The 24,780-nt window shown below is 40.8% G+C and overlaps 1 protein-coding gene across 1 annotated transcript in view; it reads right to left on the reverse strand.

The window, feature by feature from the left end:
* Window positions 1-24,780, reverse strand: part of kcnh5b (potassium voltage-gated channel, subfamily H (eag-related), member 5b) — a 102,694-nt gene that overhangs the window by 20,205 nt on the left and 57,709 nt on the right. The window contains exon 13 of the mRNA XM_054796686.1: window positions 11,214-11,410. Within this exon, the coding sequence (XP_054652661.1) occupies window positions 11,214-11,410 (197 nt within the window). The remainder of the gene's footprint in view (window positions 1-11,213; window positions 11,411-24,780) is intronic.

The raw sequence follows: 24,780 nt of genomic DNA on the forward strand, positions 1-24,780 counted from the left end.
AGAGAAAAGAAAACAGAGGGGGGAGTGCGGGGATAAGAGTATAAATAACAATAACAATAACAAAACAACACAAACAGGACTACATCAGCAAATGTCTGTGACGGCTGTAAAGACCATGACGAAAAGGACAAAATAATAATACTGCATTGAAACAGTCGTACATATTAGTAGTAATAGTAGTAATGAAATTATTCACTATGAAAGTGATCAGAATGACAATAACTGTAATGCACACAATTGTAAAAACTATAATCATTTTGCCGACATCACCGTCACCGTAATAAAACCAACAACAACATAACATCCTGGTTAACTCAGTGAGTTATGTAGGGCAGTAAGTATGTACTGTGAGTGTGCATGTGTACGTCTGTACAGGTATGTGTGTGTGCAAGTCTTCATGTCTATAAAAGTGCGTGAACGTGCGAACGTGTAATTGTCACCGACAATGCATGAAAGGAGAGGAATTTGAAATAACATATATTGGTCTGGGATATAATTAACATTATATAATATTAAGAATAAAATATGTTGTATTTTAAAGCAATTACTGCTGTAATTTACTTTTTTTTTACCTTGTAATTAACCTGAGGGCCGGAGCTCTGCGGTGAACTCACCAGTCTCGCCACACTCACTGCTCGCTTTGGTTTGATTCACGTCGTGGTGGACATTTGATCATGTCTGAGCTTCATAGGGGGTGTGAGTATCCCTCCTGTAGAGGGCGCCCATCAGCCACACATATCCTGACATGATGAGCGACTGAGCGCTGAACACTAGTAAATAGGATTTTATTTATTTCCCCTCATCTTTTGCGCCCCCTGAAGGATGCCGCCCTGGGCAATTGCCCATATGGCCCATAGTTAGAACTGCCACTGACGTAGACACATGACAACAGCGGCAGCGCTGCTGTCAGTGTCAGCCACTGAGAAGGCAGTAGTTCTAGTAATGAAGCTGAGAGATGTGAGTAATAAAGCGGTAAACTATATTAAATGTTGCTTAATGTGCTTATCAATTACAGTAAAAGCGTTGAGATGTTTCACTTGATAGGTAATAATAATACCTCAGTAGGATTTGAAGGACTTTATCTAGCTCAGGATATAGGATTTTTTCATATTCACACTTGTTAGTGTCATGTTCCGCAGGACAAGAGTGAGTACTGTCCTGCCCTCTTATTTTGGTGCGCTGCACTTCCTGCTGGGGGGAAGCTGCAGCCGCTTCACCCAAGTGGTATGTTGCACAGCTGGCCACAATTACTATTAGTGGGTAGTTTAAAAGCCCAGTGTCGTCTCATGTACGGCGCTGGTTCGTTGTGCCTTTACCCTTCGCCTGTGCTGTCACATAGATAAGCCTCCGCCCTGTCTATACTGCCTTTGACTTCTAGTGTATATTTTGTCACAGAGCCTTTTTCACCTTTTTCACCACTGTTGCCTTTTGTTTTTCTTAATTAAAAGACTAGTATTTTTCCCACCGCTCCCTGTCTCTGCGTACTGGGGGTCAAGCACTCGACAGCTCCACAGCTGTCCAATAATCGTGACAGTTAGTAGATGATAAACGTATATTAAATATTTGAACTCATGTATGTACAGTATGTTCACGTATTTCACCGGGTAAGCCAAGTGTTCTCAAATGACAGAAGAGCAATTTCAAGCTCTGGCCTCTCCTTGGCACTATCACCAGCCATGGCTCCCGCTAGCCAAAGGCTGGGCTGGACTGTATTTGTTTACTGAGTAGACATGTCATAGCCGCTGGAGCCATACCTCTAGCAGCTAAAGCAGTTAAATTTAGTTTAGTTTTAGTTAGACCCCTGCCATAAACACTTCCTGTCCGTCACTTTTAACCTGTACTGTGTGGGAAGTTGGTACACGTACCAAAAAATATGAACCAAAAACATGTCCCGTTACACGCCTCGTCCTGCCGCATGTTCTCATCTCACAGGAGCAAAGATGGAGTATTTTGGATGTGTCAGTGTTGTTTATATGTTTTGTCCTTTCTAAAAAGACTTGGCTTAAAAATACCTTTTGTTGTTAGTTAAGTTGTGGGTTTTGGCCTGCAGGAATCTTCCTGTATCTTATTAAGGTCATGTTCCACATTTCTATTTTTAGCCAGGTGGAGACACTTTCTGCCAAACAAGCCGCAAGCCTCCATTAGCTCGTAGCGTCCTGGAGAAGAAGACACCGCCATGGACGACAAGATGGACCCTCAGGCCTTTGGGCTTACTGTCCCACAATGCCTTTAGCCCGAGGATGTGTAACAGATACTAGTGCTAGATATAGGACACCTCAAATAACAAAAAATGCTTGACAAGCAGGCTTTCCGCTAGAAGTTGGGAGAAAAAGATTGCATCCGTTAAACATCAAAAAAACTGCCAAAAAAAATAAATTCTACTTCTTTCCAGTGAAAGTGAAACAAGAAGACTACAGCCTGTTGACATGGTTGTCAGCACTTCACCAGCTCCTGTCAGCCATCACTGTTAATGACTACATGAAGATCAAGCTGTGCCCTCAGCGCCTTGCAGCATCTTCAAAAACCTCATTATATCATAGATCATTTTGCTGTGAGGCTGAATTAAACTACCTCTCATCCAATATGACGCCAAGCATCCACTTCCTGTCAAACTGCCTCTACGAGTAGTGTGTGAACAACACAGGACGGTCCAAACAGAAGTTGCGTCTCAGTTGGTGCACTTGCATACTTACGCTTAGTCTTTTGAGTTCATAAGTGTATGTTAGTGTGTTCACACTGAGAAGTACAGTGGTACAATACCTCGGTTTTTGTCACTAATTCTTTCCAAAAGGTCAGATGGAAAAAAAACCATAAAAAAATCAAGGCAATTTTTAATAACTAGTTTAAATGCAATAGTATATGTTGCACTCAAAAGTCTACATGGTGAGTGCCCAATGATGGACATTTGCCACCCTCAATAGTGGCCTTCTCGACAGTCATGTCGACTGACGCTTGGCGTACGGTGAGCCTCTAGCTAAAATGTTCAGGCCGAAACGCTGGAAAAATTGGCTTGTACTTCTCATCAAAAGATGCTGACTCAGCCACCTGGAACAAGTACTTGATGGTGATATTGTGCATGTAATGTCGTAATGCAACGTAGCGAAACATAAGTGACTTCATTTTACTCAATGAATACGTACATGGCTCTTGCATGTAGGATCAACTAGTCTAATATTAATACAAATATATTTAATATTTAATAGAAATTTTGCACATTTACTGTATTCTGTATTGTTGCTGGTTTTACTGCGATAAATATGACAATTTGTTGCGGATTTTATGTCATACTCGTGAATGTATTATGAATTAATGACTTTATTTATATCATTGAAATATTTAAAAGGACTATTCAGTTTAAGTAAATTCCATAAAAATATTTTTCTGATTTTTAAGTACAGGTTCACGCACCATTTAAGCACCAGCACAGTTGCAAAAGTACCGATTTGGCACCGGCATCAGACAATATGCAAACAATATACCCACCCTGAGTCAGAGTACGTGATGCACTGCTAGAAAGAAAGAGGAAGTCTGTGCTAAACGAGCGATCGGTATGGACACCCTGAAGCAAGCAGCAGGAAAGAGCACATTTTGGACCTCTGTCCTCTCCCAAGCTCATCGATCTTCCCATGACAGCTGAGGAGGCGTTTAGCGGCCGCCGGGAGCTCGTAAAAGGAAAAGAACCTTCATAATAAGAGCTCTGGTGACTGGAGGCTTGGATGCAGCGTGACTTCTTCTTCTTTCTTTCCACTATCATGTGACCTGTTGTAACGCTAAAATTCTAGATGCAGCTTTTAATCGATGAATGAATCAATGAGAAGTTGGACAGGACCTCAGGTGCCCCCCAATCTTCATCTTAATATGACATTTTGCACAATTTTATGCTTGCAACTTTGTGGGATCACTTTGGGGAACCTTTCTGTTCCCAGTGCACAAAGCAAAGTCCATAAAGGCATGCTTGGAGGAGTTTGGTGTAGAACAGGGGTCTCAAACTCCACTTAACTGGGGGCCGCTGGAGGGAGAGTCTGGGTGAGGTTGGGCATCAAGTAATTCAGTCCTAAATGACAGTTCAACCGAGTGACGAACTTGTCAACACACACCACGGGAAGCTGTCACGAGCCTGAACTATACGGTAGAGCATGGGTCACCAACGTGGTGCCCGTGGGCACCAGGTAGCCCCCCACGACCACATGAGGTGCCCGCAAGTCTGCTTTTCATTCAGGTTTTCAGTTAATAATGAAAGAACAGTAGAAAGAAATGCATTCTGTGGACGCCAGCATTTTGTTAATGTTCTGGTAAAACAAGCATATTCGCTTTGTTTGGGTTTAAAATAAGCTCTGAAAATAAATGTTACAAAAATGAGTAGCTCTTGGCCATTTTCATTTTGTAACAGTAGCTCTCACAAAGAAAAACGATGGTGACCCCTGCGGTAGATCATACGTGATAAAAGTGGTGGGCCTCACCTACACTCAACTTTGATGTCAAGTTGAGGGCCACAAAGTATGCTTGCAAATTTGATAGATGAGACCCCTATTGTAGTGCTTCTACACCTGGTTTTTGTGTGTGGATTTCTGTGAAATTCTCAGTACACCAGAAACCCAAAATCTCAGCACAAGAACACTCAGACCTGTAAAACCTGGCACACGCACTCCTTTACGCAATGTGTTTTAGAGATCTCACCTAGAGTATAAGTGTGCAAGCGTAACCCTGCCTCACGTCACACCCTCGCCACGCCTCCACTTCACCACAGAAGATCAATGCAAAGTGACAACATGAATGCAGCATTTCACAGAGAGACAAGACAAAGAGAGATGACAGGTGGCAGCAGGTTGTGTCCGCTGTCAACAGTGTTTGTGGAACTTGGTGCACCGTGGCAGAACTTTTTAAAAAGTGGTTAGATTTCAAGGCACACACTTTCATACTTAGCAAGCATGTTTTTAAAATTTGTATTGAATTATCCAACAGTTTAGTGGATGCAAAGACTCAAAACATGGATGAATAATTAACAAATATTTCAAAAACATTTCACGTTATGCTGACATTAACACCATGGAAATATTATAATTATTATTATTAGGAAGTAATTTGTGTATGAAAATAATGTCAATCATGTAAAATCTTTTCAAAAATGTTGCCTCGCCTGACAACATTTTCAGGTTAGCATACAATATGGTGCACATCTTGTCATGTTATTAATACACTGCATGAGTCCAACTGTGTTCATAAGGTATTTATATCATGAAACTAGAGCTGCAACAATTAATCAATTAATCAATGGTTAATCGATTATCAAAACAGTTGTCGAGTAATCGATTAACCATTGATTAATTGATTGTTTTTTTAATTTAAATATGTAAATATACTCTGAGTTCAGCCTCTCAAATGCAAATATTTTTTAATTTTCTTAGTCATTCATGAAAGCAGACCAATTATCTTTGCCTTTTGCAAGATATTTGCACAAATCAGCTTTGACTTTGGAAAACAGTGATGGCCATTTTTGCCTCTTTTCGGATATGTTGCAGACCCTACCACTAACTGTAGGTGTTTACTTCATATTCATTTGGTCCAACTATGGCCTAACCGTTTACTCCATTAACTGAAAGAACAGGCTTCAGATTTAATCGAAAAATCATGATGATTGCATTTGTGTGTGCATTTATTGTTTTACTGAAGCTATTTGACAAACATTTAGAATTTTTATTATTTAACATTATTTTAAACAGAATATTCAAGCGGAAAGAAATTAAAAATGTGGGTTTTTTTAATCTGATTACTCGATTAATCGAAAAAATAATTGACCAATTAATCAGTTATTAAAATAATCGTTAGTTGCAGCCCTACATGAAACATTCTCTAGCAGCTTGTTAGCATAGAAACCAGAGCCTAAAATTATTGTCCGTAGCTCCATTGCCCGTCTATGATGTCATCAGTAGTTGACTCTGTAGTTCTTAACGTAACTAACACAGTTCCGCTACAAGTCTCTTTCTTTTGATCACGGCTGCAAAATAAAAACAATGGAGCCAAAGAAAGTTGCAAGTGCCAGCAATTTGATAAAGAACGTGAGAAACGCCGTTGAATTAAAGAAATAACTCATTAATTTATTAATAGCAAAGTATGGAGGTGGTCTCCGTGCGGATCTCTCTTCTCCTCCGCTCTCCCCTGCTTGTCAAAGCCATTTTTGTCAACAATCAAGTCTTCAATCAAGGTACAAGTGTTCATTTACCCTTTAATTCGTCATTTGTATGCATTTACAATTGTTTTATGCTATAACAATGACGATATTTGTAAAACTAAATGTTTTGTGTCAACATTTTTGGGTGAACAGATTAATGATAATTCAGAATGATTCGGTTAGACTACATTTTGTTTTGAGTCGGACTTTTTGGAACAGATTAATGACACTGTGGGAAACAGTGGTATAATAATAAAATTATGGAGGACTTTTGTGTCCTATCAGTATTGTGAAGGTTAAGCAGATGAAACACATTCTAATAAATGTGCATACGGTATTTTGCATTTTGGTCATTTTTCAACATGAACATAAAAGTTTAAAAAAAATGCTGAGTTGGTGTTTTAAGTTCTGCAAGGATTGTAATGCACTGCTGCATTTTCATATTTAACCTTCGACCCCCAAGCAACGTCATTGTGGACTCCGCCATGAAGACGCTCACTCAGCATGAAAAGTAAGCTCTACTCCATCAGTAAAAGTGGTCTTTGGGCATGGTGGGGCCCACTAAAGAGAGAAGAAGTGCTGAGGATGGCAGCGGGCTGCTCCATTGACTCGAACAAGACACTCATTCTCGCTGTGGCGTCCGAAAAGGCAGAAAAGGAACACTTCAAACGCTGCTGGGTGTCAGTGCTGCTGCACACACACTGACAAAGTACGGGACGTCTGAGGTTCTCCAGTTGACTTCAGTAGTGATCCATCAGTGATGTTGAGCTCAACTGGTAAACTTGGATACTTACACTTAGTCTTTTGAGTGCATAAGTGGCTTCAAACTAAGAAGTCCAGCAACATGCAGTGCACTGTCAGTAACCAGATGTTGCACTCAAAACGGCGAGTGCATAGTGTTGGACAGTTACCACGATCAACAGTCACTATCTTGGCTATGCAGCAGAAAAGGAGGGACTAACTTGTGTGGTTGCAATTCACCATTAAAAAGGAGAGAAGAAGAAAGGGTGGGTAAAACGTCATTAGGTGGATAGTGACAGTAATGGATTTAGGACAGCACTACACTGTCAAAATTCACTCACTCAGGAACTAAATACAAAGTATACTTATTGAAGTGTCCCTGTAATGGTTACTAACCTTCCGTTGCTGCTTTGTCTCGCAGGGCATAAAGTTTCTGACTCGTGCTTTCAGTAAGTCAGCTGCTCATAGTTTAATAACAACAATAAAAATGGCAAAAAGTGAGATAATTTATTTCTACTTTCAGTCTTGTTGATGCCTGACAAGAGTACAGCAAATAAATTAAAAACAACAAGGATTACAGCGTTTCCACGGCAATACTACAACAATATATCACTAACACGGTAAGAAAAGCTGTTGCTCCATGCCGTGCTTGACGTACAAAGTCTAAACGAAACTGTTTACGAACGTTACCTGTGCTTTATGACCAGTGGCGGGGCCAGAAATGTTTCATTGGGGTGGCCACCATTACTCACATAGGGCTGGCAATAAATTGATACCTGAATTGTCTAGATGGCCAGTGGGGTGGCCGGAGAGTGACCAGTAGCACCGCCACTGCTTTTGGATCGTCTATTAGAGCAATTAATAGCTGGACATGTTTTCAATGCAAAGTTTCGCTGTGGGGGTGACCACTGGGGTGGCCGGAGACTGACCAAGGGTGGCCACGGCCACCCCTGGCCACCCTGTAGCTCTGCCACTGTTTACGACGCCCAATCAATCTAAAGCAGGCCAAACAAATAGAGCCCAGATTAATAAATATTCAGAAAATATTTTGTTACACGGCTGCACTGACATTGTTGTCCACACAGTCACAGTCAGGAGATCGGGTTTGAATCTCCGTTGGACATTTCTGTGTGGAGTTTGCATGTTCTCCCCGGGCGTGCGTGGGTTTTCTCCGGGTACTCAGGTTTCCTCCCACATTCCAAAAACATGCATGTTAGGTTAATTGGTGACTCTAAATTGTCCATAGGTATGAATGTGAGTGTGAATGGTTGTTTGTCTATATGTGCCCTGTGATTGGCTGGTGACCAGTCCAGGGTGTACCCCACCTGTCGCCCGAAGTCAGCTGGGATAGGCTCCAGCATACCCCCGCGACCCTAATGAGGAGAAGCGGCATAGAAAATGGATGGATGGATGGATTTTAGTACACAGCAAAAGTACAAGTATTTAAAATGAAGCACTATATGTAAACATATTTTCCTATGGCTTAAACAGTCCTGATGCAAGTATTCCATTTGGGACGAAAGGCGGGGAGTGGAAAATTCCAAAAAAAGAGCACTGGAACATCTCGTAGGACTAATGATGTACAACATTACTGAGATGTAGCAATGTGACATCACACAATAATAGCGGGCCCCACAGAGAGACACTAACAGACTATATAGAGTTTATTTATGTGTATTTATTTAGTTTTACTACAGATCAGCATTAAACACAATCATGTAAACTGTGTGTACACTACTCACAAAAAGTTAGGAATATTAGGCTTAGGGCTGAAATTTCAGGATGAAGCTAAAATGCACTATAATCTTTACAGGTGAACTGACCTTCCCTAAAATTTTTGAATGTCCAACTCAGCTGCACGGTGGTCTAGTGGTTAGCATGTTGGCCACACAGTCAGGAGATCTGGAAGACCTGGGTTAGAATCTCCGTTGGGCATCTCTGTGTGGAGTTTGCATGTTCTCCCCGTGTGTGCGTGAGTTTTCTCCAGGTACTCCGGTTTCCTCCCACATTCCAAAAACATGCATGTTAGCTTAATTGACCACTCTAAATTGTCCATAGGTATGAATGTGAGTGTGAATGGTTGTTTGTCTATATTGGACGGGCACAGAAAATGAATGAATGAATGTCCAACTGTTCAATGTTGCAGTACTTTTCAAAAATACAATGTGACTTTTTCAGACGTTTCCTGTTAATCCATTAATAACCCTAAGGAGTCCACTACCTGGTATCCGCAGCCTATGCAGCATGATGATGCAGCCAAACAGATGCTCCGTTTCAACTTGCAGCGAAAGTGCAGACTACACACTGCATACGAATCTTTACATTGTGAAAATCAGTCACGTAAAACCAGAGATACAATCCATTATATTCGCCATAATTTTGTCATTGGTAACAAGCTTCTCATCCATCAATCAACAGCCAAAGGGGGAAGGTAAGCCAACACTGCCGTCAAGTGTTCAACTGATGTGAAGAAGCACAACATGCCTTGGAAATTCCTAACAGGCCCGACACTTCAAGGATGTTATATTCAGCTTTCTTGAGGTGGACAAAAACATGTTTTCAGGGAATGGGACACTTTATTTGTAAACAGTAAATTGCAACTGCCTGAGGCCCCGTCTGGCTTTGAAGGTAAATAATTATTCTAATTGCTATTTGACTGCATTTATCTTTATTTCTTGCTAAATCTGCACGACTTTTTGAATTACATACAGTATTTTATATTTGCATTCTAAGTTATTAGAAGCCTTCATTACACACACAAAAATACCACTACAAGCTACCCTGGCCTCCTGGAAAAAATATAATATATTTAAGCTCAGAATTAACACAATTAAAGAGAGCAGTGCAACACACACAAACACACACATTACACTCCACCATCCACACTTCCAGTTCTACAAAAGGCATTACTAATGAGTGATGAATAATGAAATCAACACATCCTGCTTGGACGCCACCAGAAGGTCAGAAGACATAACGGGGTGCAGGCCGACTGTGCGCGGTAAATAATTAATAACCACGGCAGCCATGAAAAACAACAACAGACGTGTGGCAGCAGACAGAACATGCAAAGGAAGGAATGAAGGGAGGAGGAAAGGAGGCGATGCGGTGTTTGGGAAGAGATCCTGTTAGATGTTTGTTTTGTCTGATTCTCCTTCACACTCAGTAGTTTATGCGTAAGTATGGAATTTCTAATATAACACTGTGTATAGAAAAAGATAAAAGCTAAAAGCTCTAAGAATATTTCACTGACTTGTTTACATTAAAGTGCTCACGCGGAAAAACGCTGACATCAGAATGAACAATGAAGCAGAATGAACAATTAGCATTAGCATCCCCATGTACGGCATTGTGTGTGCGTTTGCATTACCAGTGGCGGGCGGTGCATTTGGTACCTGGGCCTTCAGTGATTTAATCCACCTCTTAACACCACCACTATCACGCCATATACAAAAATGCTATATAACAATGTGTGGCATTACAGATTAGGGAATGAATACCATTATTACTAAAGGAACAATCCCAGTTAACCCTTTATCTTCCAATACATCATCTCTAAACAACTCCAAACTCCAAACCTCTACAATACAACATCATCCGGAGCAGTTCAGTGTGAATCTTTATCTAATAACATGACAAAAACATCAAAAATTCAATCAAATACATCATGCGCACCACTCACTTGTAAGCACTGGTCCAGAACTTCCAGTGGAAGTTTTTCCCAGGCTTACTTATTATGTACGTATATAAAAAAATATATACAAACTCACTTATTTGTTCATAGAACACAAACAACGATGAACAACACCTTGTCTATCTCCTTTTTCATGTTGGAACAGGATCAGTTAAGCGCTACATTGTTCATATGAAGATGTGTTGGCAGGGAATAGGCTTTTAGACATCTACCCATGCTGACGTTACTGTGCACCTGTTAGGTGGCCCTGTGAGGCGCCTCTGAGATCCTTGGTTAAAGAAACAGCCCCATTGCTAATAGTGTGTATGTACCATGGGCCAGCACTCCCGACTCTGGTCCCTGGGCACATTACATTGACAAGGTAACACATAGAAGCTGAAACCTGCTCATATCTGACAAAAAATCGAACATTTACACGTACTGGAAGCAGTGCAGCTAAGTGACACACGACAAAATGAAGGTAATAGACTGTTGGGAGTAAATCAATATAATTTCATGGAACAAATACTATAATTTAAGATGTAAATATAGTTAAGTGCTCCTGATAGTGTTTAGGTCAGCAGAGAAGGCTTTGCTGGCCCTGATGGCACACCACCGGTGTGGACTCACCCTCTTGCGCAGGTTGCAGGTCAGGATGAGGTTCCTGGAGAAGGAGTTGGCGAAGGCCGTGTAGAAGTCCAACACTTTGAGCAGCGCCTCCCTCTTGATGACGTGCAGGTCGCAGTACGTCAGCGCCCGCACGTTAGCGCATGCGTGAGCCAGTGTGGTCTCTTTCCAGAAGACATCACCAAACACGTCACCTTTACCTGACGAACACACACAAGCAACAATAATAAACACCATGACAACCACTGGACACTTCATTAGGCACACTAGCCTAATACATAATTCACTATTTGCAATAAAACCTTTAAACCAATATTTTATCAATTTCATTTGGTCCTGCATCCCTCAAAAATGATATTTGTTCCACGAAATTGTATTATCTACTATCATTATTTTGTAGCATCTCTAAAAGACAATGTTGGAATTTTCAGTCAGTCAAATGTCCTTTTTGTCCCATTATGCCTGACGAAAAGAATTTGCCAAATAATGTGAAGACATCGATAAAGAAGCTGTTTCTCACATGGAATACTTGTGTCAGAACACTTCAATAAGTATGTACTTAACTCCTGAGTGCGCAAATTTTGAGATTGCAGCGCTGTCCCAAATCCAGTGTTTCCCAGACATCCATTTATTTCTAGCAGCCCACCACAAATAAATTTGGAGCACCATAAACAGATTTGATGCTACATGTTTGCCACCGCTCATAAACACATTATAACGTCTGTAACTGTAGCTTGTCGTTATGACTCCGTAGAGAAGGTGGCGGTATGTATCGCAACTCTGCTTCTAAGCGTACCTCATTCGCACCTGGCCTGTCAGAGAATAAGAAGACGTAGCAGGAGGGATCAGTGTTACCAACTTCGCGACTCTGTCACTATATTTAGCCAGTGTTCAGACCCCCCTTGATACTGGCTGTGTGGCCCGTGTCACTTAAACACTATGAGAAATGGGGCTGTTTCTTTAACCAATCAGATTTCAGATTCACCTCACAAGGCCAGTAGCAGGCATACAGGGAAGTCAGCATTTTTACCTCCTCTGATTGGTTGGTTGACAGCCCATTCCCTCACACTCAAAGTTACGCAGTGCGCTTGAACGCATCATCATATGAACAGTACAACGCTTAATTGATCCTGTTCCAACACAAAGAAAGGAGACAGACACGGTGTTGTTTCTCTTTCTGAGTGTTACATGAAGAAATAAGTGAGTTTATTTATATACGTTTTATATACGTCAACCTGGGAAACGGTTTGTTCGTCACTTCCACTGGAAGTCTTCCAGACCAGCACTTACGAGTGCGTAGTGAGTGTGACGTATTTGATTAAGTTATCAATGTTTTTGTCATGTTTTTAGATGAATTTTGATTCTGAACTCCTCCACATGACGTTGCAGCGTAGAGTTTGTAGTTGTTTTGAGCTAATGTACCTGTAAAGGGTTAACTGTGTTTGTTGCTTTGGCAATAATGTTATTCACCCCCAATGCTATCATGCCACACATTGTAATATTGTATTTTTATATGTTATTAAATGTTTGTATAATTGTGATTGTGCTGGTATTAAGAGGTGGGTTGGGTCGCTTAAAGGGTCCCTGACATGATTCATGAAATTTGCTTAAATATTTTATATTTTGTTTGTAATTATTTTCTACATTGCTTGATTGCAGAAAGCGAATGGTGAATTTGCAAAAACTACATTTATAGTTCATGGCGGCAGCCATGACAGACCAGCTCTCGCAGTTCAGTCTCATTTCCGGAAGTGACGTCATCGGGTTAATATCGCTCAGGTAAACAAACATGGCGGTGTACGAGATAGAGGCTATAATATACAGTGATTATAGCCAAGATTTGAGCGATGGGTCAATAGTTTTCGAGGAGGAAGAAACATTTGGAGATGAAATAGAGAAGTTGCAGAACATGGACTTAAGCCTTAGACATGATGCGTCTGTGTAGGCTCTCAGTCGTACAGGAGTTGTCCAACGAGGGAAAGGCTTCTTCTGATGTCATCTTTACTTCTGTGAAGAAGGTGTCGGACGTTTCGCTCCTCATCCGAAGAGCTTCGTCAGCGAACTAACAAGTGCTAGTAGCCTAGGCCTTAAATACAGTAAGAGTGGGCGGAATTGGTGTGCCAATGCCCTCCTCCATTGGCACACCAATAGGAGGGAAATTTTACAGACAAATTCATGGTTGTGCTATGGGCTCACCAGTCTCACCCACAGTGGCGAATCTGTACATGGAAGAGATGGAGGAACAGGCTCTCACATCCTTCTCAGGGACAAAACCAAGGCACTGGTTTAGATACGCGGATGACACCTTTGTCATAATCAAAAAACAGGAAATTCAGTCTTTCACAGATCACATCAATGCGGTGGACACCAAGATCAAATTTACTCGCGAGGACACTAAAGAGAACCAACTAGCCTTCTTAGACTGCAAGATAATTATAGGAGAGGACAGACAGCTACTTACAGAGGTCTTTAGAAAGGCCACACACACTGACCAATACCTGCTTTTTGAATCTAACCATCCACTACAACATAAACTAGGGGTTATTAGGACCCTCCAACATAGAGCGGAACAAATACCAACTAGCGCTGAGGGAAGGAAAAAGGAGACACAACATGTCCAGAGAGCGCTCTCAACCTGTGGGTACCCACGGTGGGCTTTTAACAAATGTCAAAAGAAGAGAGTAGGGAAAGAAACCCAAAAGCCCACAGAAGCAAAAAGGAGAGGAGTGGTAGTCCCTTATGTAGCGGGGGTCTCCGAAAAACTCCAGAGGATCTTATGGCAACACAAAATTCCAACCTATTTTAAACCAGTAAATACCCTGAGACAACAATTAGTGCATCCTAAAGACAAGGCTCCAAACCAGAAACAGAGCAATGTGGTCTATTCCATCCACTGTAAAGATGAGGAATGCAAAGAGCACTACATTGGGGAAACTAAGCAAATGCTCCAAAAAAGGCTTTATCAACATCGCAGGGACAATTCTAGTGGTCCTCAATCAGCAGTACATCTACACCTTAAAGCAACCAATCACTCTTTTCAGGACAGCGAGGTAAAGATTTTGGCCAAAGAAAACAGATGGTTTGAAAGAGGAGTAAAGGAAGCTATTTTTGTCAAACAACAGAACCCATCATTGAATCGGAATGGTGGTTTGAGGTTTAATTTGGACCCTGTGTTCAGCAGGTTACTGAGACCAAAACCCACAGCTCTTAGTCTTGCAAATGAGGTGAAGCCAGGGCCGAGCCAGAACAATAGATGCTAACAAGCCAGTATCAGAGTCGTTCATACCCAACTACAGGGAGTTACACTTCCCTTTGATCGGAGGTGCTAATGGAAGGAGAGGATTAGACCACTACTCCGCCCAGTCTTAGTGTAAGGAACCAATAGGAGGAGGGCATTGGCACACCAATTCCGCCCACTCTTACTGTATTTAAGGCCTAGGCTACCAGCACTTGTTAGTTTACTGACGAAGCACTTCGGATGAGGAGCGAAACGTCCGACACCTTCTTCACAGAAGTACAGATGACATCTCAAGAAGCCTTTCCCTCCTTAGACATGATGTTTACATAACATGTATAATGCTTTGCAGCCTTGTCGCTATCGTGGAATAGTGTTTAGAAGACATTATGTAAACAAGATATGACTTACTCTCTTGAACCAACTTTGATAGTGGTCGTTCTTTGTTGTCTTGTTTTTTTCCTGTGTACCGATGGAATAGCATTCTTTTTCAAAATGCGTTTATACCTTGCTTTCAAGCCAAATGCTTCTGTAAAGGTGTTCCTTCGAAGCAGGTGTCAGTGAAACGATCACTGCAAAGAACAGAGGTTGCCGTCCATCGGTCTCTTGTTCTCTGCACTTGCTTCATTCATTGTTGTCTTAAACCTTCCTCTTTTGGAAAAGACAACAAACTTACAGTGTCACTCGGATACTATAAACATCCAGCAGTTGGCATGACTACTATTTTGATGAAAAATATACTGAATCAAGTTGATAATCTACCTCGAGAAGTGTTTGTTTACTTTGCTTTAGCTGAGTGGTGTTAACCCGATGATGTCACTTCCGGAAATGAGGCTGAGCTGCAAGCTAGTTCGTCATGACTGGAGCCATGAACTATAAATGTAATTTTTGCCAATTTGCCGTTCGAACAATGTAGAACATACTGTAATTTCAAACAATATATAACATATTTAAGCAAAGTTGATGAATCATGTCAGGGATCCTTCAAAGTTTCCAGTGAAGGCCCAGGTACCAAATGCACTGCCGGCTACTGCTACAAACAGTCCCTAAAATAAAGCCTGGAGGTTCTTCCAACACCAGCAGGTGAAGATGTGTCAGCACACCACTACAGGATACAATTCCAATGCTTGGTTAGCAGTTTCATCTCCTGTGCATGTTTGCAAACATCTAGAATGAAGTGACTTGTAGCCTGATAATTGGGTCTATTGTGTTGACATTTGAGCAGCTTTGTCACTCAGCCACCTGGACTCTCTACTTATCAGCTGCCAGCATGACTCGGCACATGAATGATACATGATGTTTGCACTCTCACTGTCTCCCAGGCAACGCCATGCCTGTTATGATAATAACATTTTAAAAAAAGAAGATTAAGTCAAAGTAAAAAAAAAAAAAAGCAAAAGCGCAAATTCATTACTTCTCATTTTGCACTAATGAGCTGAAAATACCTCAGGATATCTATTTGGGTCAGCACAGGCGCAGAAATTAGAGCTAATCGTGAGGAGAATCTGTGTCAAAGCTGTCAGCAGCGTGAGTCAAGACTGACTACTCACAGAGCTACTGACCATGAGCCGCCATATTGCTCACAAGCTGTCAGTGTGGTGTGTGCTTAAGTGTGTGTGTGTGTGTGTGTGTGCGTCTGTGATTGTATCGCTTTCTGACAAGCTGTCCTCCAACCCCCCCCGAGGGGCCTAATCCCTAGAACCTGCTGCGAGGCTTCGGGAATGAGCTCCCTGAAGACCCATCGCTTTAGGCCAATTAGCTGTGTGGAGGTGTGAGCCTTCAGGTGCCCTGAAGGGGGCGACTGAGACACTTCAGCTGTGCCTGAAATTGAATACTTTCGTCAGTACACTTCAAGTTAGTATACGGTGTACTTAATTTCTGAGTGCACCAATCTTGACAATGTAGTTATCCCAAATCCTGTTTCCCAGACATTCATTTATTTATGGTGGCCCGCCACAAATAAATTTTGACCACCATACATAGATTTTGGACTATCTGTTCATCCTCGCTCATAAACACATTATAACGGGACTGTCTGTCAATGTAGCTTGCCGTTACAACTCTATACAGTAGTGGACGGTATGCATCGTAACGTTGCTTCTTAACACACTTCATTCGCTCTCTAGGGGGGCTGAGTGGCTGGTGGACAGGAAGTGAAATTGAAGGTTCAGAGTTAAGTTTTAGCTTGGCATCGGTTACTGCAGCAACAGTAGCCCGTGTTTTTATTAGAGATTTTTTGGGGGGATTATTGTGCCTGTTGTGAGATAATTCAAACCTGCAATAAAAGCCTGTTGTTCCGGCGATGAAGTCTGGTGTTTGTGTGTCTCACCGAACATTACTGACACCTAGTGGCCCGTGTAGAATATTAAATATCATTTGCATAATCTTTGAATGCATAAGCTGCACCCACTAAATTTAAAGAGAAAAATATATACAGTAGTGATAAAAAGCCCCCTTCCTGATTTTATTTTTTGGGATGTTAGATGTTTCTGATCATATTTAAATATTAGTCAATGACAACACAACTGAACACAAAATGAAGTTTTGTAATGAAACCTTTTATTCCTAAGAGAGGAAAAAAATCAAAACCTACATGTCCCTGTTTGAGTGTGAAAAAGTGATTGCCCCCTAAACCTAATAACTGGTTGGGCCACACTAAGCAGCAACAACTGCAATCAAGCGTTTGTGATAACTAGCAATGAGTCTCTTAAAGCGCTGTGGAGGAATTTTGGCCCACTCATCTTTGCAGAATTGTTGTAATTCAGCCACATTAGAGGGTTTTCCAGCATGAAGCGCCTTTTTAAAGTCATGCCACAGCATCTCAATAGGATTCAGATCAGGACTTTGACTAGGCCACTCCAAAGTCTTCATTTTGTTTTTCTTCAGACATTCAGAGGTGGACTTGCTGGTGTGGATGATGATTCAGTGACAACACAATTAACTAATATTTATATTTAAATTTATTTGATCTGAAACAATTACTATATTCTAAATCACACCACATATTGATCAATAAGCCAGTGCAGGGACCTGAGTACTGGACTAATATGGTCATATTTCCTGGTTTTAGTCAGGACTCGAGCAGCAGCATTCTGGATGTACTGCAGAATGCGGTAAAAAGGACAAAAAAAAGGATCGGTATAAAAAACTGTGGATCGGGACATCCCTAACTGCACTGCATTTTGCTGTACTTGTCAGTGTGAACACACTTATGCATTCGAAAAACTAAGTGTAAGTACGCAAATCCACCAATTGAGACACAGCCTTCCTATCAGCTTAAATGTCGATCAGGAGGTCAAGACATGTGACTACAGAGTGTCTGTTGATTATGAAGAAGAGGAACTGGGTCGCCTTCTTTCTCGTGCACTCAAAGTGGTTCTTTAAGTGCACCCCCAACTGGGGAGTTCTGAGGGAGCTCATTGGTCGTGATGGAGAGTAGAGGCCCACACGCAGCCCTCGCACCCCACCCTTTTCCCCCGCCACTCGTCAGATTATTGTCCCTTTGATGTCAGCCTCTCGTCCCAAATGAGATTCAAGCTGGAGTGTGTAGGACACTTTGCATTTTGGTCCAGCATGCATCACTGATACTTCTTCATGTGTTCAAAGTCTGAACATCAGGAGTGACACACACACACACACACACGGCACCACATACATGCATACACCTCCACTCCGGTTTCCGCATTCAGTTTAGCGACAAGACAGCACACCAAGGGTGCACACTCGGTGTTCCAGCCCGTCTCACATTATATCCATAGCATTCATTTCCGGTTTCAACAAAGAAACAAAACCATTCAAACTTACCATAGCGTGTTCGCAGCATTGGGAGTCAAACATAGTACACGTCAGCAGAATTTAAAAGAATTTCTCATCAGCGCAATTCAGTGACGTCACTTCCGGAAGCGATTATTAAACGGCAAAATACAAGTTAATTGGGTTTGTAACAATGATATTTGGTTGCATATATTTTCTTTACATTTTTGCAAATTGTGGTCGTGCCTGGTGGGAGGGACATGGGATATATAAGGAGGCCTTTGCCAACCATTAGTGGTGGGAGTAGGATGGAGAGTTGGCAGCGAAGCTTCAAGACTACAAGAGGGTAGTATGAAGTGGCTGTAAACATTTTTGTCCATATTTTTGTAAATATTTTTTTTTCCTGACTATTTTTGCACTTTTGTCCACTTTTTTCACTGCCTGCACTACCTAGAGAGCACAATAAACACCCTGAATGTTATCTTTGTTACTCTGCCATTGTTTTCCTCACTGTACTGAGGGTCCAGCGGGAGAACCCCGTGACAAAGTATAATAACTATTTTATTGAAAGAGCATTCACATATACAACTCACAAAAAGTCAGGGATATTGGTCTTTGGGGTGAAATTTAAGGATGATGGTAAAATGCACTAAAACAGATGAACAAAATTATGGACATATCCACATGTTCAGTGTTGCACTACTTTTTACACAACACGGAACATGAGAATTCTTACTACTTCCACATTTCTCAAAGCATTTCCAACCTGCCAACCTTAAAGAATGTACTCCAGCCCCCCATCTCCTACCTCACCTCCTGCTGAAACCACCCCCTGACTGCCCACAGCCAGTGTGCGCTGCCTCCTTGCTCTCCCACTAATTGTTGATACTTTCAACAATTACGGTTTATTGCCACAACAGCTGGATCCAGAGTTTCGGTAATAAAGAACATTTACAGTAATTATTTTTTTTTCAAGATTTTCACTCCATCTACAGTCACATTGCTGTGACTCAAGCGTGTATTATGCTTCTGCGTAGTCACTGTGCCCTCACCTACACCGTCTTAGTCCTTTTATTCAGGGGTCTCCACAACTGTCATTGACTATTTAGCTTGTTAGCGTCCTTCCTTGTAAGCGAACAATGGTAATTAAAAAGTAATAGAGTTTTATTGCAGCTGGAACTAATCAATGCGTGACAACGGCCATTTTTATTGCTAATGTCGATCCGAAATCAGAGGAAAAGGTGTTCGTGGAGGTGGTTTGTACCGATTAATCGGGCCAATTATGACACATCACAGATTAATCAACATCGGTGAATATGTAACCGATATATTAACTTTTTTGCTTCCTGTGTGTCTCTGTTCTGCAGCTTGCCCGGGTACCTGGCCCCTCCCCCTCACACAAAAACACACAGACAGACCAGAAAGGTGGAGCCTGCCGCTTCCACTCACTCGGCTGCAGCAGAGAAGACAACGAGAGAAACGGCGAAAGAACTTGCATTTTCCAGAAAGAAAGTAATTGAGATCTATCAGTCTGGAAAGGGTTATAAAGTCATAGCTAAAGCTTTGGGACTCCAGAGAACCACAGTGAGAGCTATTATCCACAAATGGTGAAAACATGGAACAGTGGTGAACCTTCCCAGGAGTGGCCAGCCAACCAAAATTACCCCAAGACCGCAGCGACGACTCATCCAAGAGGTCACAAAAGACCCCACAACAACATTCATTTTATTTTCATTGACATTTCATTTAAAAACTGCATTTTGTATTCAGTTGTGTTGTCATTGAGTAATATTGAAATTTGTTTGATGATCTGAAATATTTAAGTTTGACAAACATGCAAAGAAATAAGAAATCAGGAAGGGGGCAAATGCTTTCACACCACTGTAGTAGACATAATCAGAGAAAATCAGCCATTTAAGACATAAATAAAACTCATGCTCGTGTGGGTCACAGTTAAATGTGTTCCGGTGCTAGTAGGAGGAGCAGAATGGATGGCGGACAGGAAGTGACGTTGGGGGTTCAGAGTTGAGTTTTAGCCGCAACAGTAGCCTGTGTTATTATTATGTTGATGTTGATTATTATTATGTTTTTCTTCCTTTGCCTGTTGTGAGATAATTCAAACCTGCAATAAAAGCCTGTTATTCCAGCGATCAAGTCTGGTACTTGTCTCACCAAACAATTACACCAAGTGATCAGTGTAGAATATTACATTCAAAATTTGAATTGTCTTGTTATCAATGACTTTTGTACATTTTAGTTAATTTAGCCTTTTGTATGCATAATGCTTAATTTACGCAAAAAATATGTATAATTTGCTTTTTTTTTTTAAATATAATATATACATGATATATATGATATATAATATATAAACTTTATTCAACCATGAATCAGCATGATTTATTAATTAATATGTTTGGAAAAACTGTGATAGTGAAGCCACAAAATTTGAACTGTGATAAGACAGTTAAATAAGACAAAATAAATAAGACACAAAAGCACGACTGCTTTCATTTTAAATAAAATCTTGTCTTCAGCTAAAATCAGTCACACCGGTGTGGTTTTAAGTGAATAAAAATGCCTAAGAGTTCCTAAAAAGGGTGCAAGTGTTGAGATCGGACGAAAATGAAACTGATGGTTTTAACAGTTCAGTTCCCTCTGAAGGCTAAATAGCATTTGCTTCATAATTACTGTAGATTTGAGAGTTTATTATATATACGTATCTATTACATACAGTAATCAAGCAGAGAAACAAGCAACAAAAGAAATAAAAGCCTCCTTCCTGGTTTAGAAAATTGAAGCAGTGGATGGAGGAACAACGCCAACATTAAAATGCAGACACACACTAGAATATAAACCCACTGGACACGAGGTGTACCTAATGCTGTGTCCAGGAAGAACAAGTTACATAATTCAGCATACAGGTTGAAAAGGAGGCTGACTAGCATGGGCGCGTCCCTGATCCTCCATGCTTGTGCAACCTTTTCCACTAGTTTCCACAATAAAGATGAAAAACAAAGATGTATAATAATCCTAAAGAAGAGCTTATGTCAAATCAAAAGAGTGTATCCATGCAAGCTCTAAGGCACATGCAGGTTTTTGCCAGCAGGTGATTTAATTGATGAGCTCCTTCCCTCAAACTGAAGGAGGTGTTCATCATTAAAATCACCTGCTTTAGTGACCGGCTGGAAGAAAAACCTGCAAGTGTCTCGACCCTCCATGGCACAAGTTGGACATGCCTGCTCTAAGGTGTTTTTTTTAATGAGTATGACGGAGGTCTCTCTCCGCGCCACATTTCTAAGCCACGATTCGTCTTCATACGTTTTGACTATATGGCTTTCATCGCCTCTTGCCTTTCCGGTGTCCGTGCTGCCCTCTGCATCCAGTTACCATAGAGACCTCCTAGTATTTCTATAACCTAAGCATGGATGACACCTGTGGCCTGATTAACGTTTTCATGCAGACACGTAATGGATGGATGGACTCCAGGTAGCACTTTATGACATTTAAGACTTATCACTCTTTTATTTGACCATTTGGCTGTTAGCGTTTGTCTTATGTTAAGTGTTTTACGAGCCACTAAGCTACTGTACAGTATGTCCCGCACCAAACAAAGACAAGGACAGACACTGACTACGTTTACATTCAGTCAGTATTTGGGATAAGTTCAATATTCCGGTTTCTGAAACATTTGGAATAACCCGTTTACATGCCTGACGTGAAAAAAAAAACAAAAAAAACCCTGCAAGGACAATGTTTTGACGCACGGTAAACGTCATGACGCAATGCGCATCATTTCCGCTTCTTCTTCCTGTATCCAAAAACAACACCAGCACAGCGGATAATGAACGCCTTTGTTTGCATTTTGGTGCTGGTATTGACCCACCACCAGTACTTGACACTATTCTGTCTCACTTTCTTCATTAATGGAAGGCGAGAACGTGAAGAAATAGAAAATGGAGCCGGAGATGTGCCATCCACATCCATGCTATATCCTCAGAGCCCCCCTGGACACTTTTGAAGATGTGTTCGTGCAAACCCCGCTTCGTGTAACTGCTTGCTCACCTTCTGACAGATTTCGCGACTGCGGTACTTTCTACCGTCAATAAAATGCATAATGTTCCTTTCTTTCACCAACGAGGTGGCTTGTTTCCCCCTCGCTCCAAAAGTGTGGGGTTTTACGTGTCGTCGTGTTTACAAGTAGTTCCTGCCAAAGACACAAGATTCCTTTTGAATAGAACATGTGCAGAACACAAATTAATGTTCCTTTCGATCGGGATATCCTGATAGGTGTATACATGACACAATTTTCGGGTTGGAAAAGGAGTAACCCAGGGGTAATATTCGGGTTTTTAAAAACTGGAATATGAGCATATTCCATTTTTTCAAAAGAGTTATTGGTGTTTACATGGCCGTGCGCAAGCGGGTTATTGCTAATATTCTGTTTATGATTGGATTATTTGACTGCATGTAAACGTACTCACTGTGTGTTAAATGGAAGACTTGCATCACTACACTAAAAAAAAGTTTACTGTGTACACTGTGTACTTATTTCCTGACTGTGTGAATTTTGTATCAAATCCATTCCTGTCATTGTACACGTACCGGAAATGAAGATCGCAATGTTTACCGTCATGTTCTGCTAAGATCGCATGTAGCGTTACCCCACGACGCGGAGACATGGTGGCAGGAAGGTTCAATAAAGTCTTTTATTTAGAGATGCGCCATATTGGATTTTACCAATATCCGATAAACCAATATTGTCCAGTTTATTACCAATATCGATATTAACAGCAGTTCTTCCCTCAGACTACTCTCAGGCCACATCTTGTGTAATGAATGATCTTTTACTGAGATACCACTGGACGCATTTCACAAATAAACACAAATGCTGCAATATGTAATACAAGATACAGTAATCCCTTGTTTATCGCGATTAATTGGTTTCAGACCCGACCGTAATAACCGTGAATTTTCGTGTAGCAGATTTCCTTATTTATAAATGGAATATTTTCATAGAACATAGAAAACCTGTTTATCACGTCCTAAATACGTTTTTTTTAAATTATCATTATTAGAGCCCTCGAGACATGAAATAACACCTCTATAGTCACTTTTACACTCGTCTTACCCAATACAGTAGACATAATAAAAGTAAATAAGCAATTCAAGGCATAAATAAATTTGATCCCTACATGACCTGGAAGAGAGGTGGACAGGAAGTGACGTCGGGTGTTCAGAGTTGAGCTTCAACTTTGGGTGGGTAACGGCCACAATAGCCTGTGTTTTTATTAGGGATATTTATTAGGGATTGTTGTGCCTGTTGTGAGGTAATCTGCAATAAAAGCCTGTTGTTCCGGCAATCTGACCCTTGTGTGTCTCACCGAACATTACAGTTACCTTACTGACACCGAGTGACCAGTGTAGAATACTACATTTAATTTCATCATCTGTGTAGGATACCGTACTACATTTCATCATTTCATCAACATCTTGGAATTCTTTTTTTGAATGCCTTATAGTTGTATGTTAGTTCATTTAGCCTTTTTTATGCTTGAAAATGTATAATTTAGACCAAAAATACGTAATATTTGCTTAAATATAGGGATGTCTGATATTTTTTGCCGATAACCAATATGCCAACATTGTCCAACTCTGTTTGCAATTCAACTGATACCGATACATATCTTTTTCTTGAGTAAAATTGTTGTATAGTAACAATACTCTTAAATGAGTAGAGTTGTTTTGTTGGCTACTCCACCCATCTCTGAGTAGATAATTCATGTATTACATATTTTATATAAGAATACATTTATGTTTATTGTGCCTTGATTAGTTACTTTTGCAAAGATTTAATTTATTTTTAGTTTCAGGGGTATCGTTTAAAATACATGAATGTTCTGATATTTAGTTGGTAACTTTCATGTTCTTATTTTATTTTAATGTATTCTTGATTCATGGTCAAACCTATGATTTTTTCAAAGTTCAACCTTTTGTAAGTATTCCTGCCAAATTTTAAGATTCTAACATGCTCCTTATATTTGCAGGATGCAGGAAGTTCAGCAATGTTGCAAATTTGGGACGTTGGCGGGCGCTACAAGCTCTGTATAGGCTTTCATTGTAGGGGAAAAAAAACAATACCAATGTTGGACGATATCACATTTTTATGCCCGTATCGGCCCGATAATTATCAGTAGCCGATATTATCGGACATCCCTACTTATATACGTATGTATAGTTTACAATCCATAGGTCAAACTTGGAAATAATTCCAGACTGCGGACATATAAACTGAGCTAGCAAGCTTGTTGCTGTGTGGAGCACGTTATCGCATTATTGGCAGAAAAGCCGATACCAATATGAACCGATATCTCATTTTTATGCCAATATCGACTGATATTATCAGACATCCCTACTTTTATTCACAAAAGGCACACAAAAAGTAGAAAACAACAAACTAAGCTAGGAGGCAGCGCTAGGGTTAACAAAAACTCACCATAGGAGGTGGAGCTACTGATGCGCCCAAGCGGTAAAATAATACCAGGAAACAAGAAAACAGACAGCAAAGATGCAAAAGAATGCATC

Source organism: Dunckerocampus dactyliophorus, chromosome 13, assembly GCF_027744805.1.
Source record: "Dunckerocampus dactyliophorus isolate RoL2022-P2 chromosome 13, RoL_Ddac_1.1, whole genome shotgun sequence".
Taxonomy (NCBI): Eukaryota; Metazoa; Chordata; class Actinopteri; order Syngnathiformes; family Syngnathidae; genus Dunckerocampus; species Dunckerocampus dactyliophorus.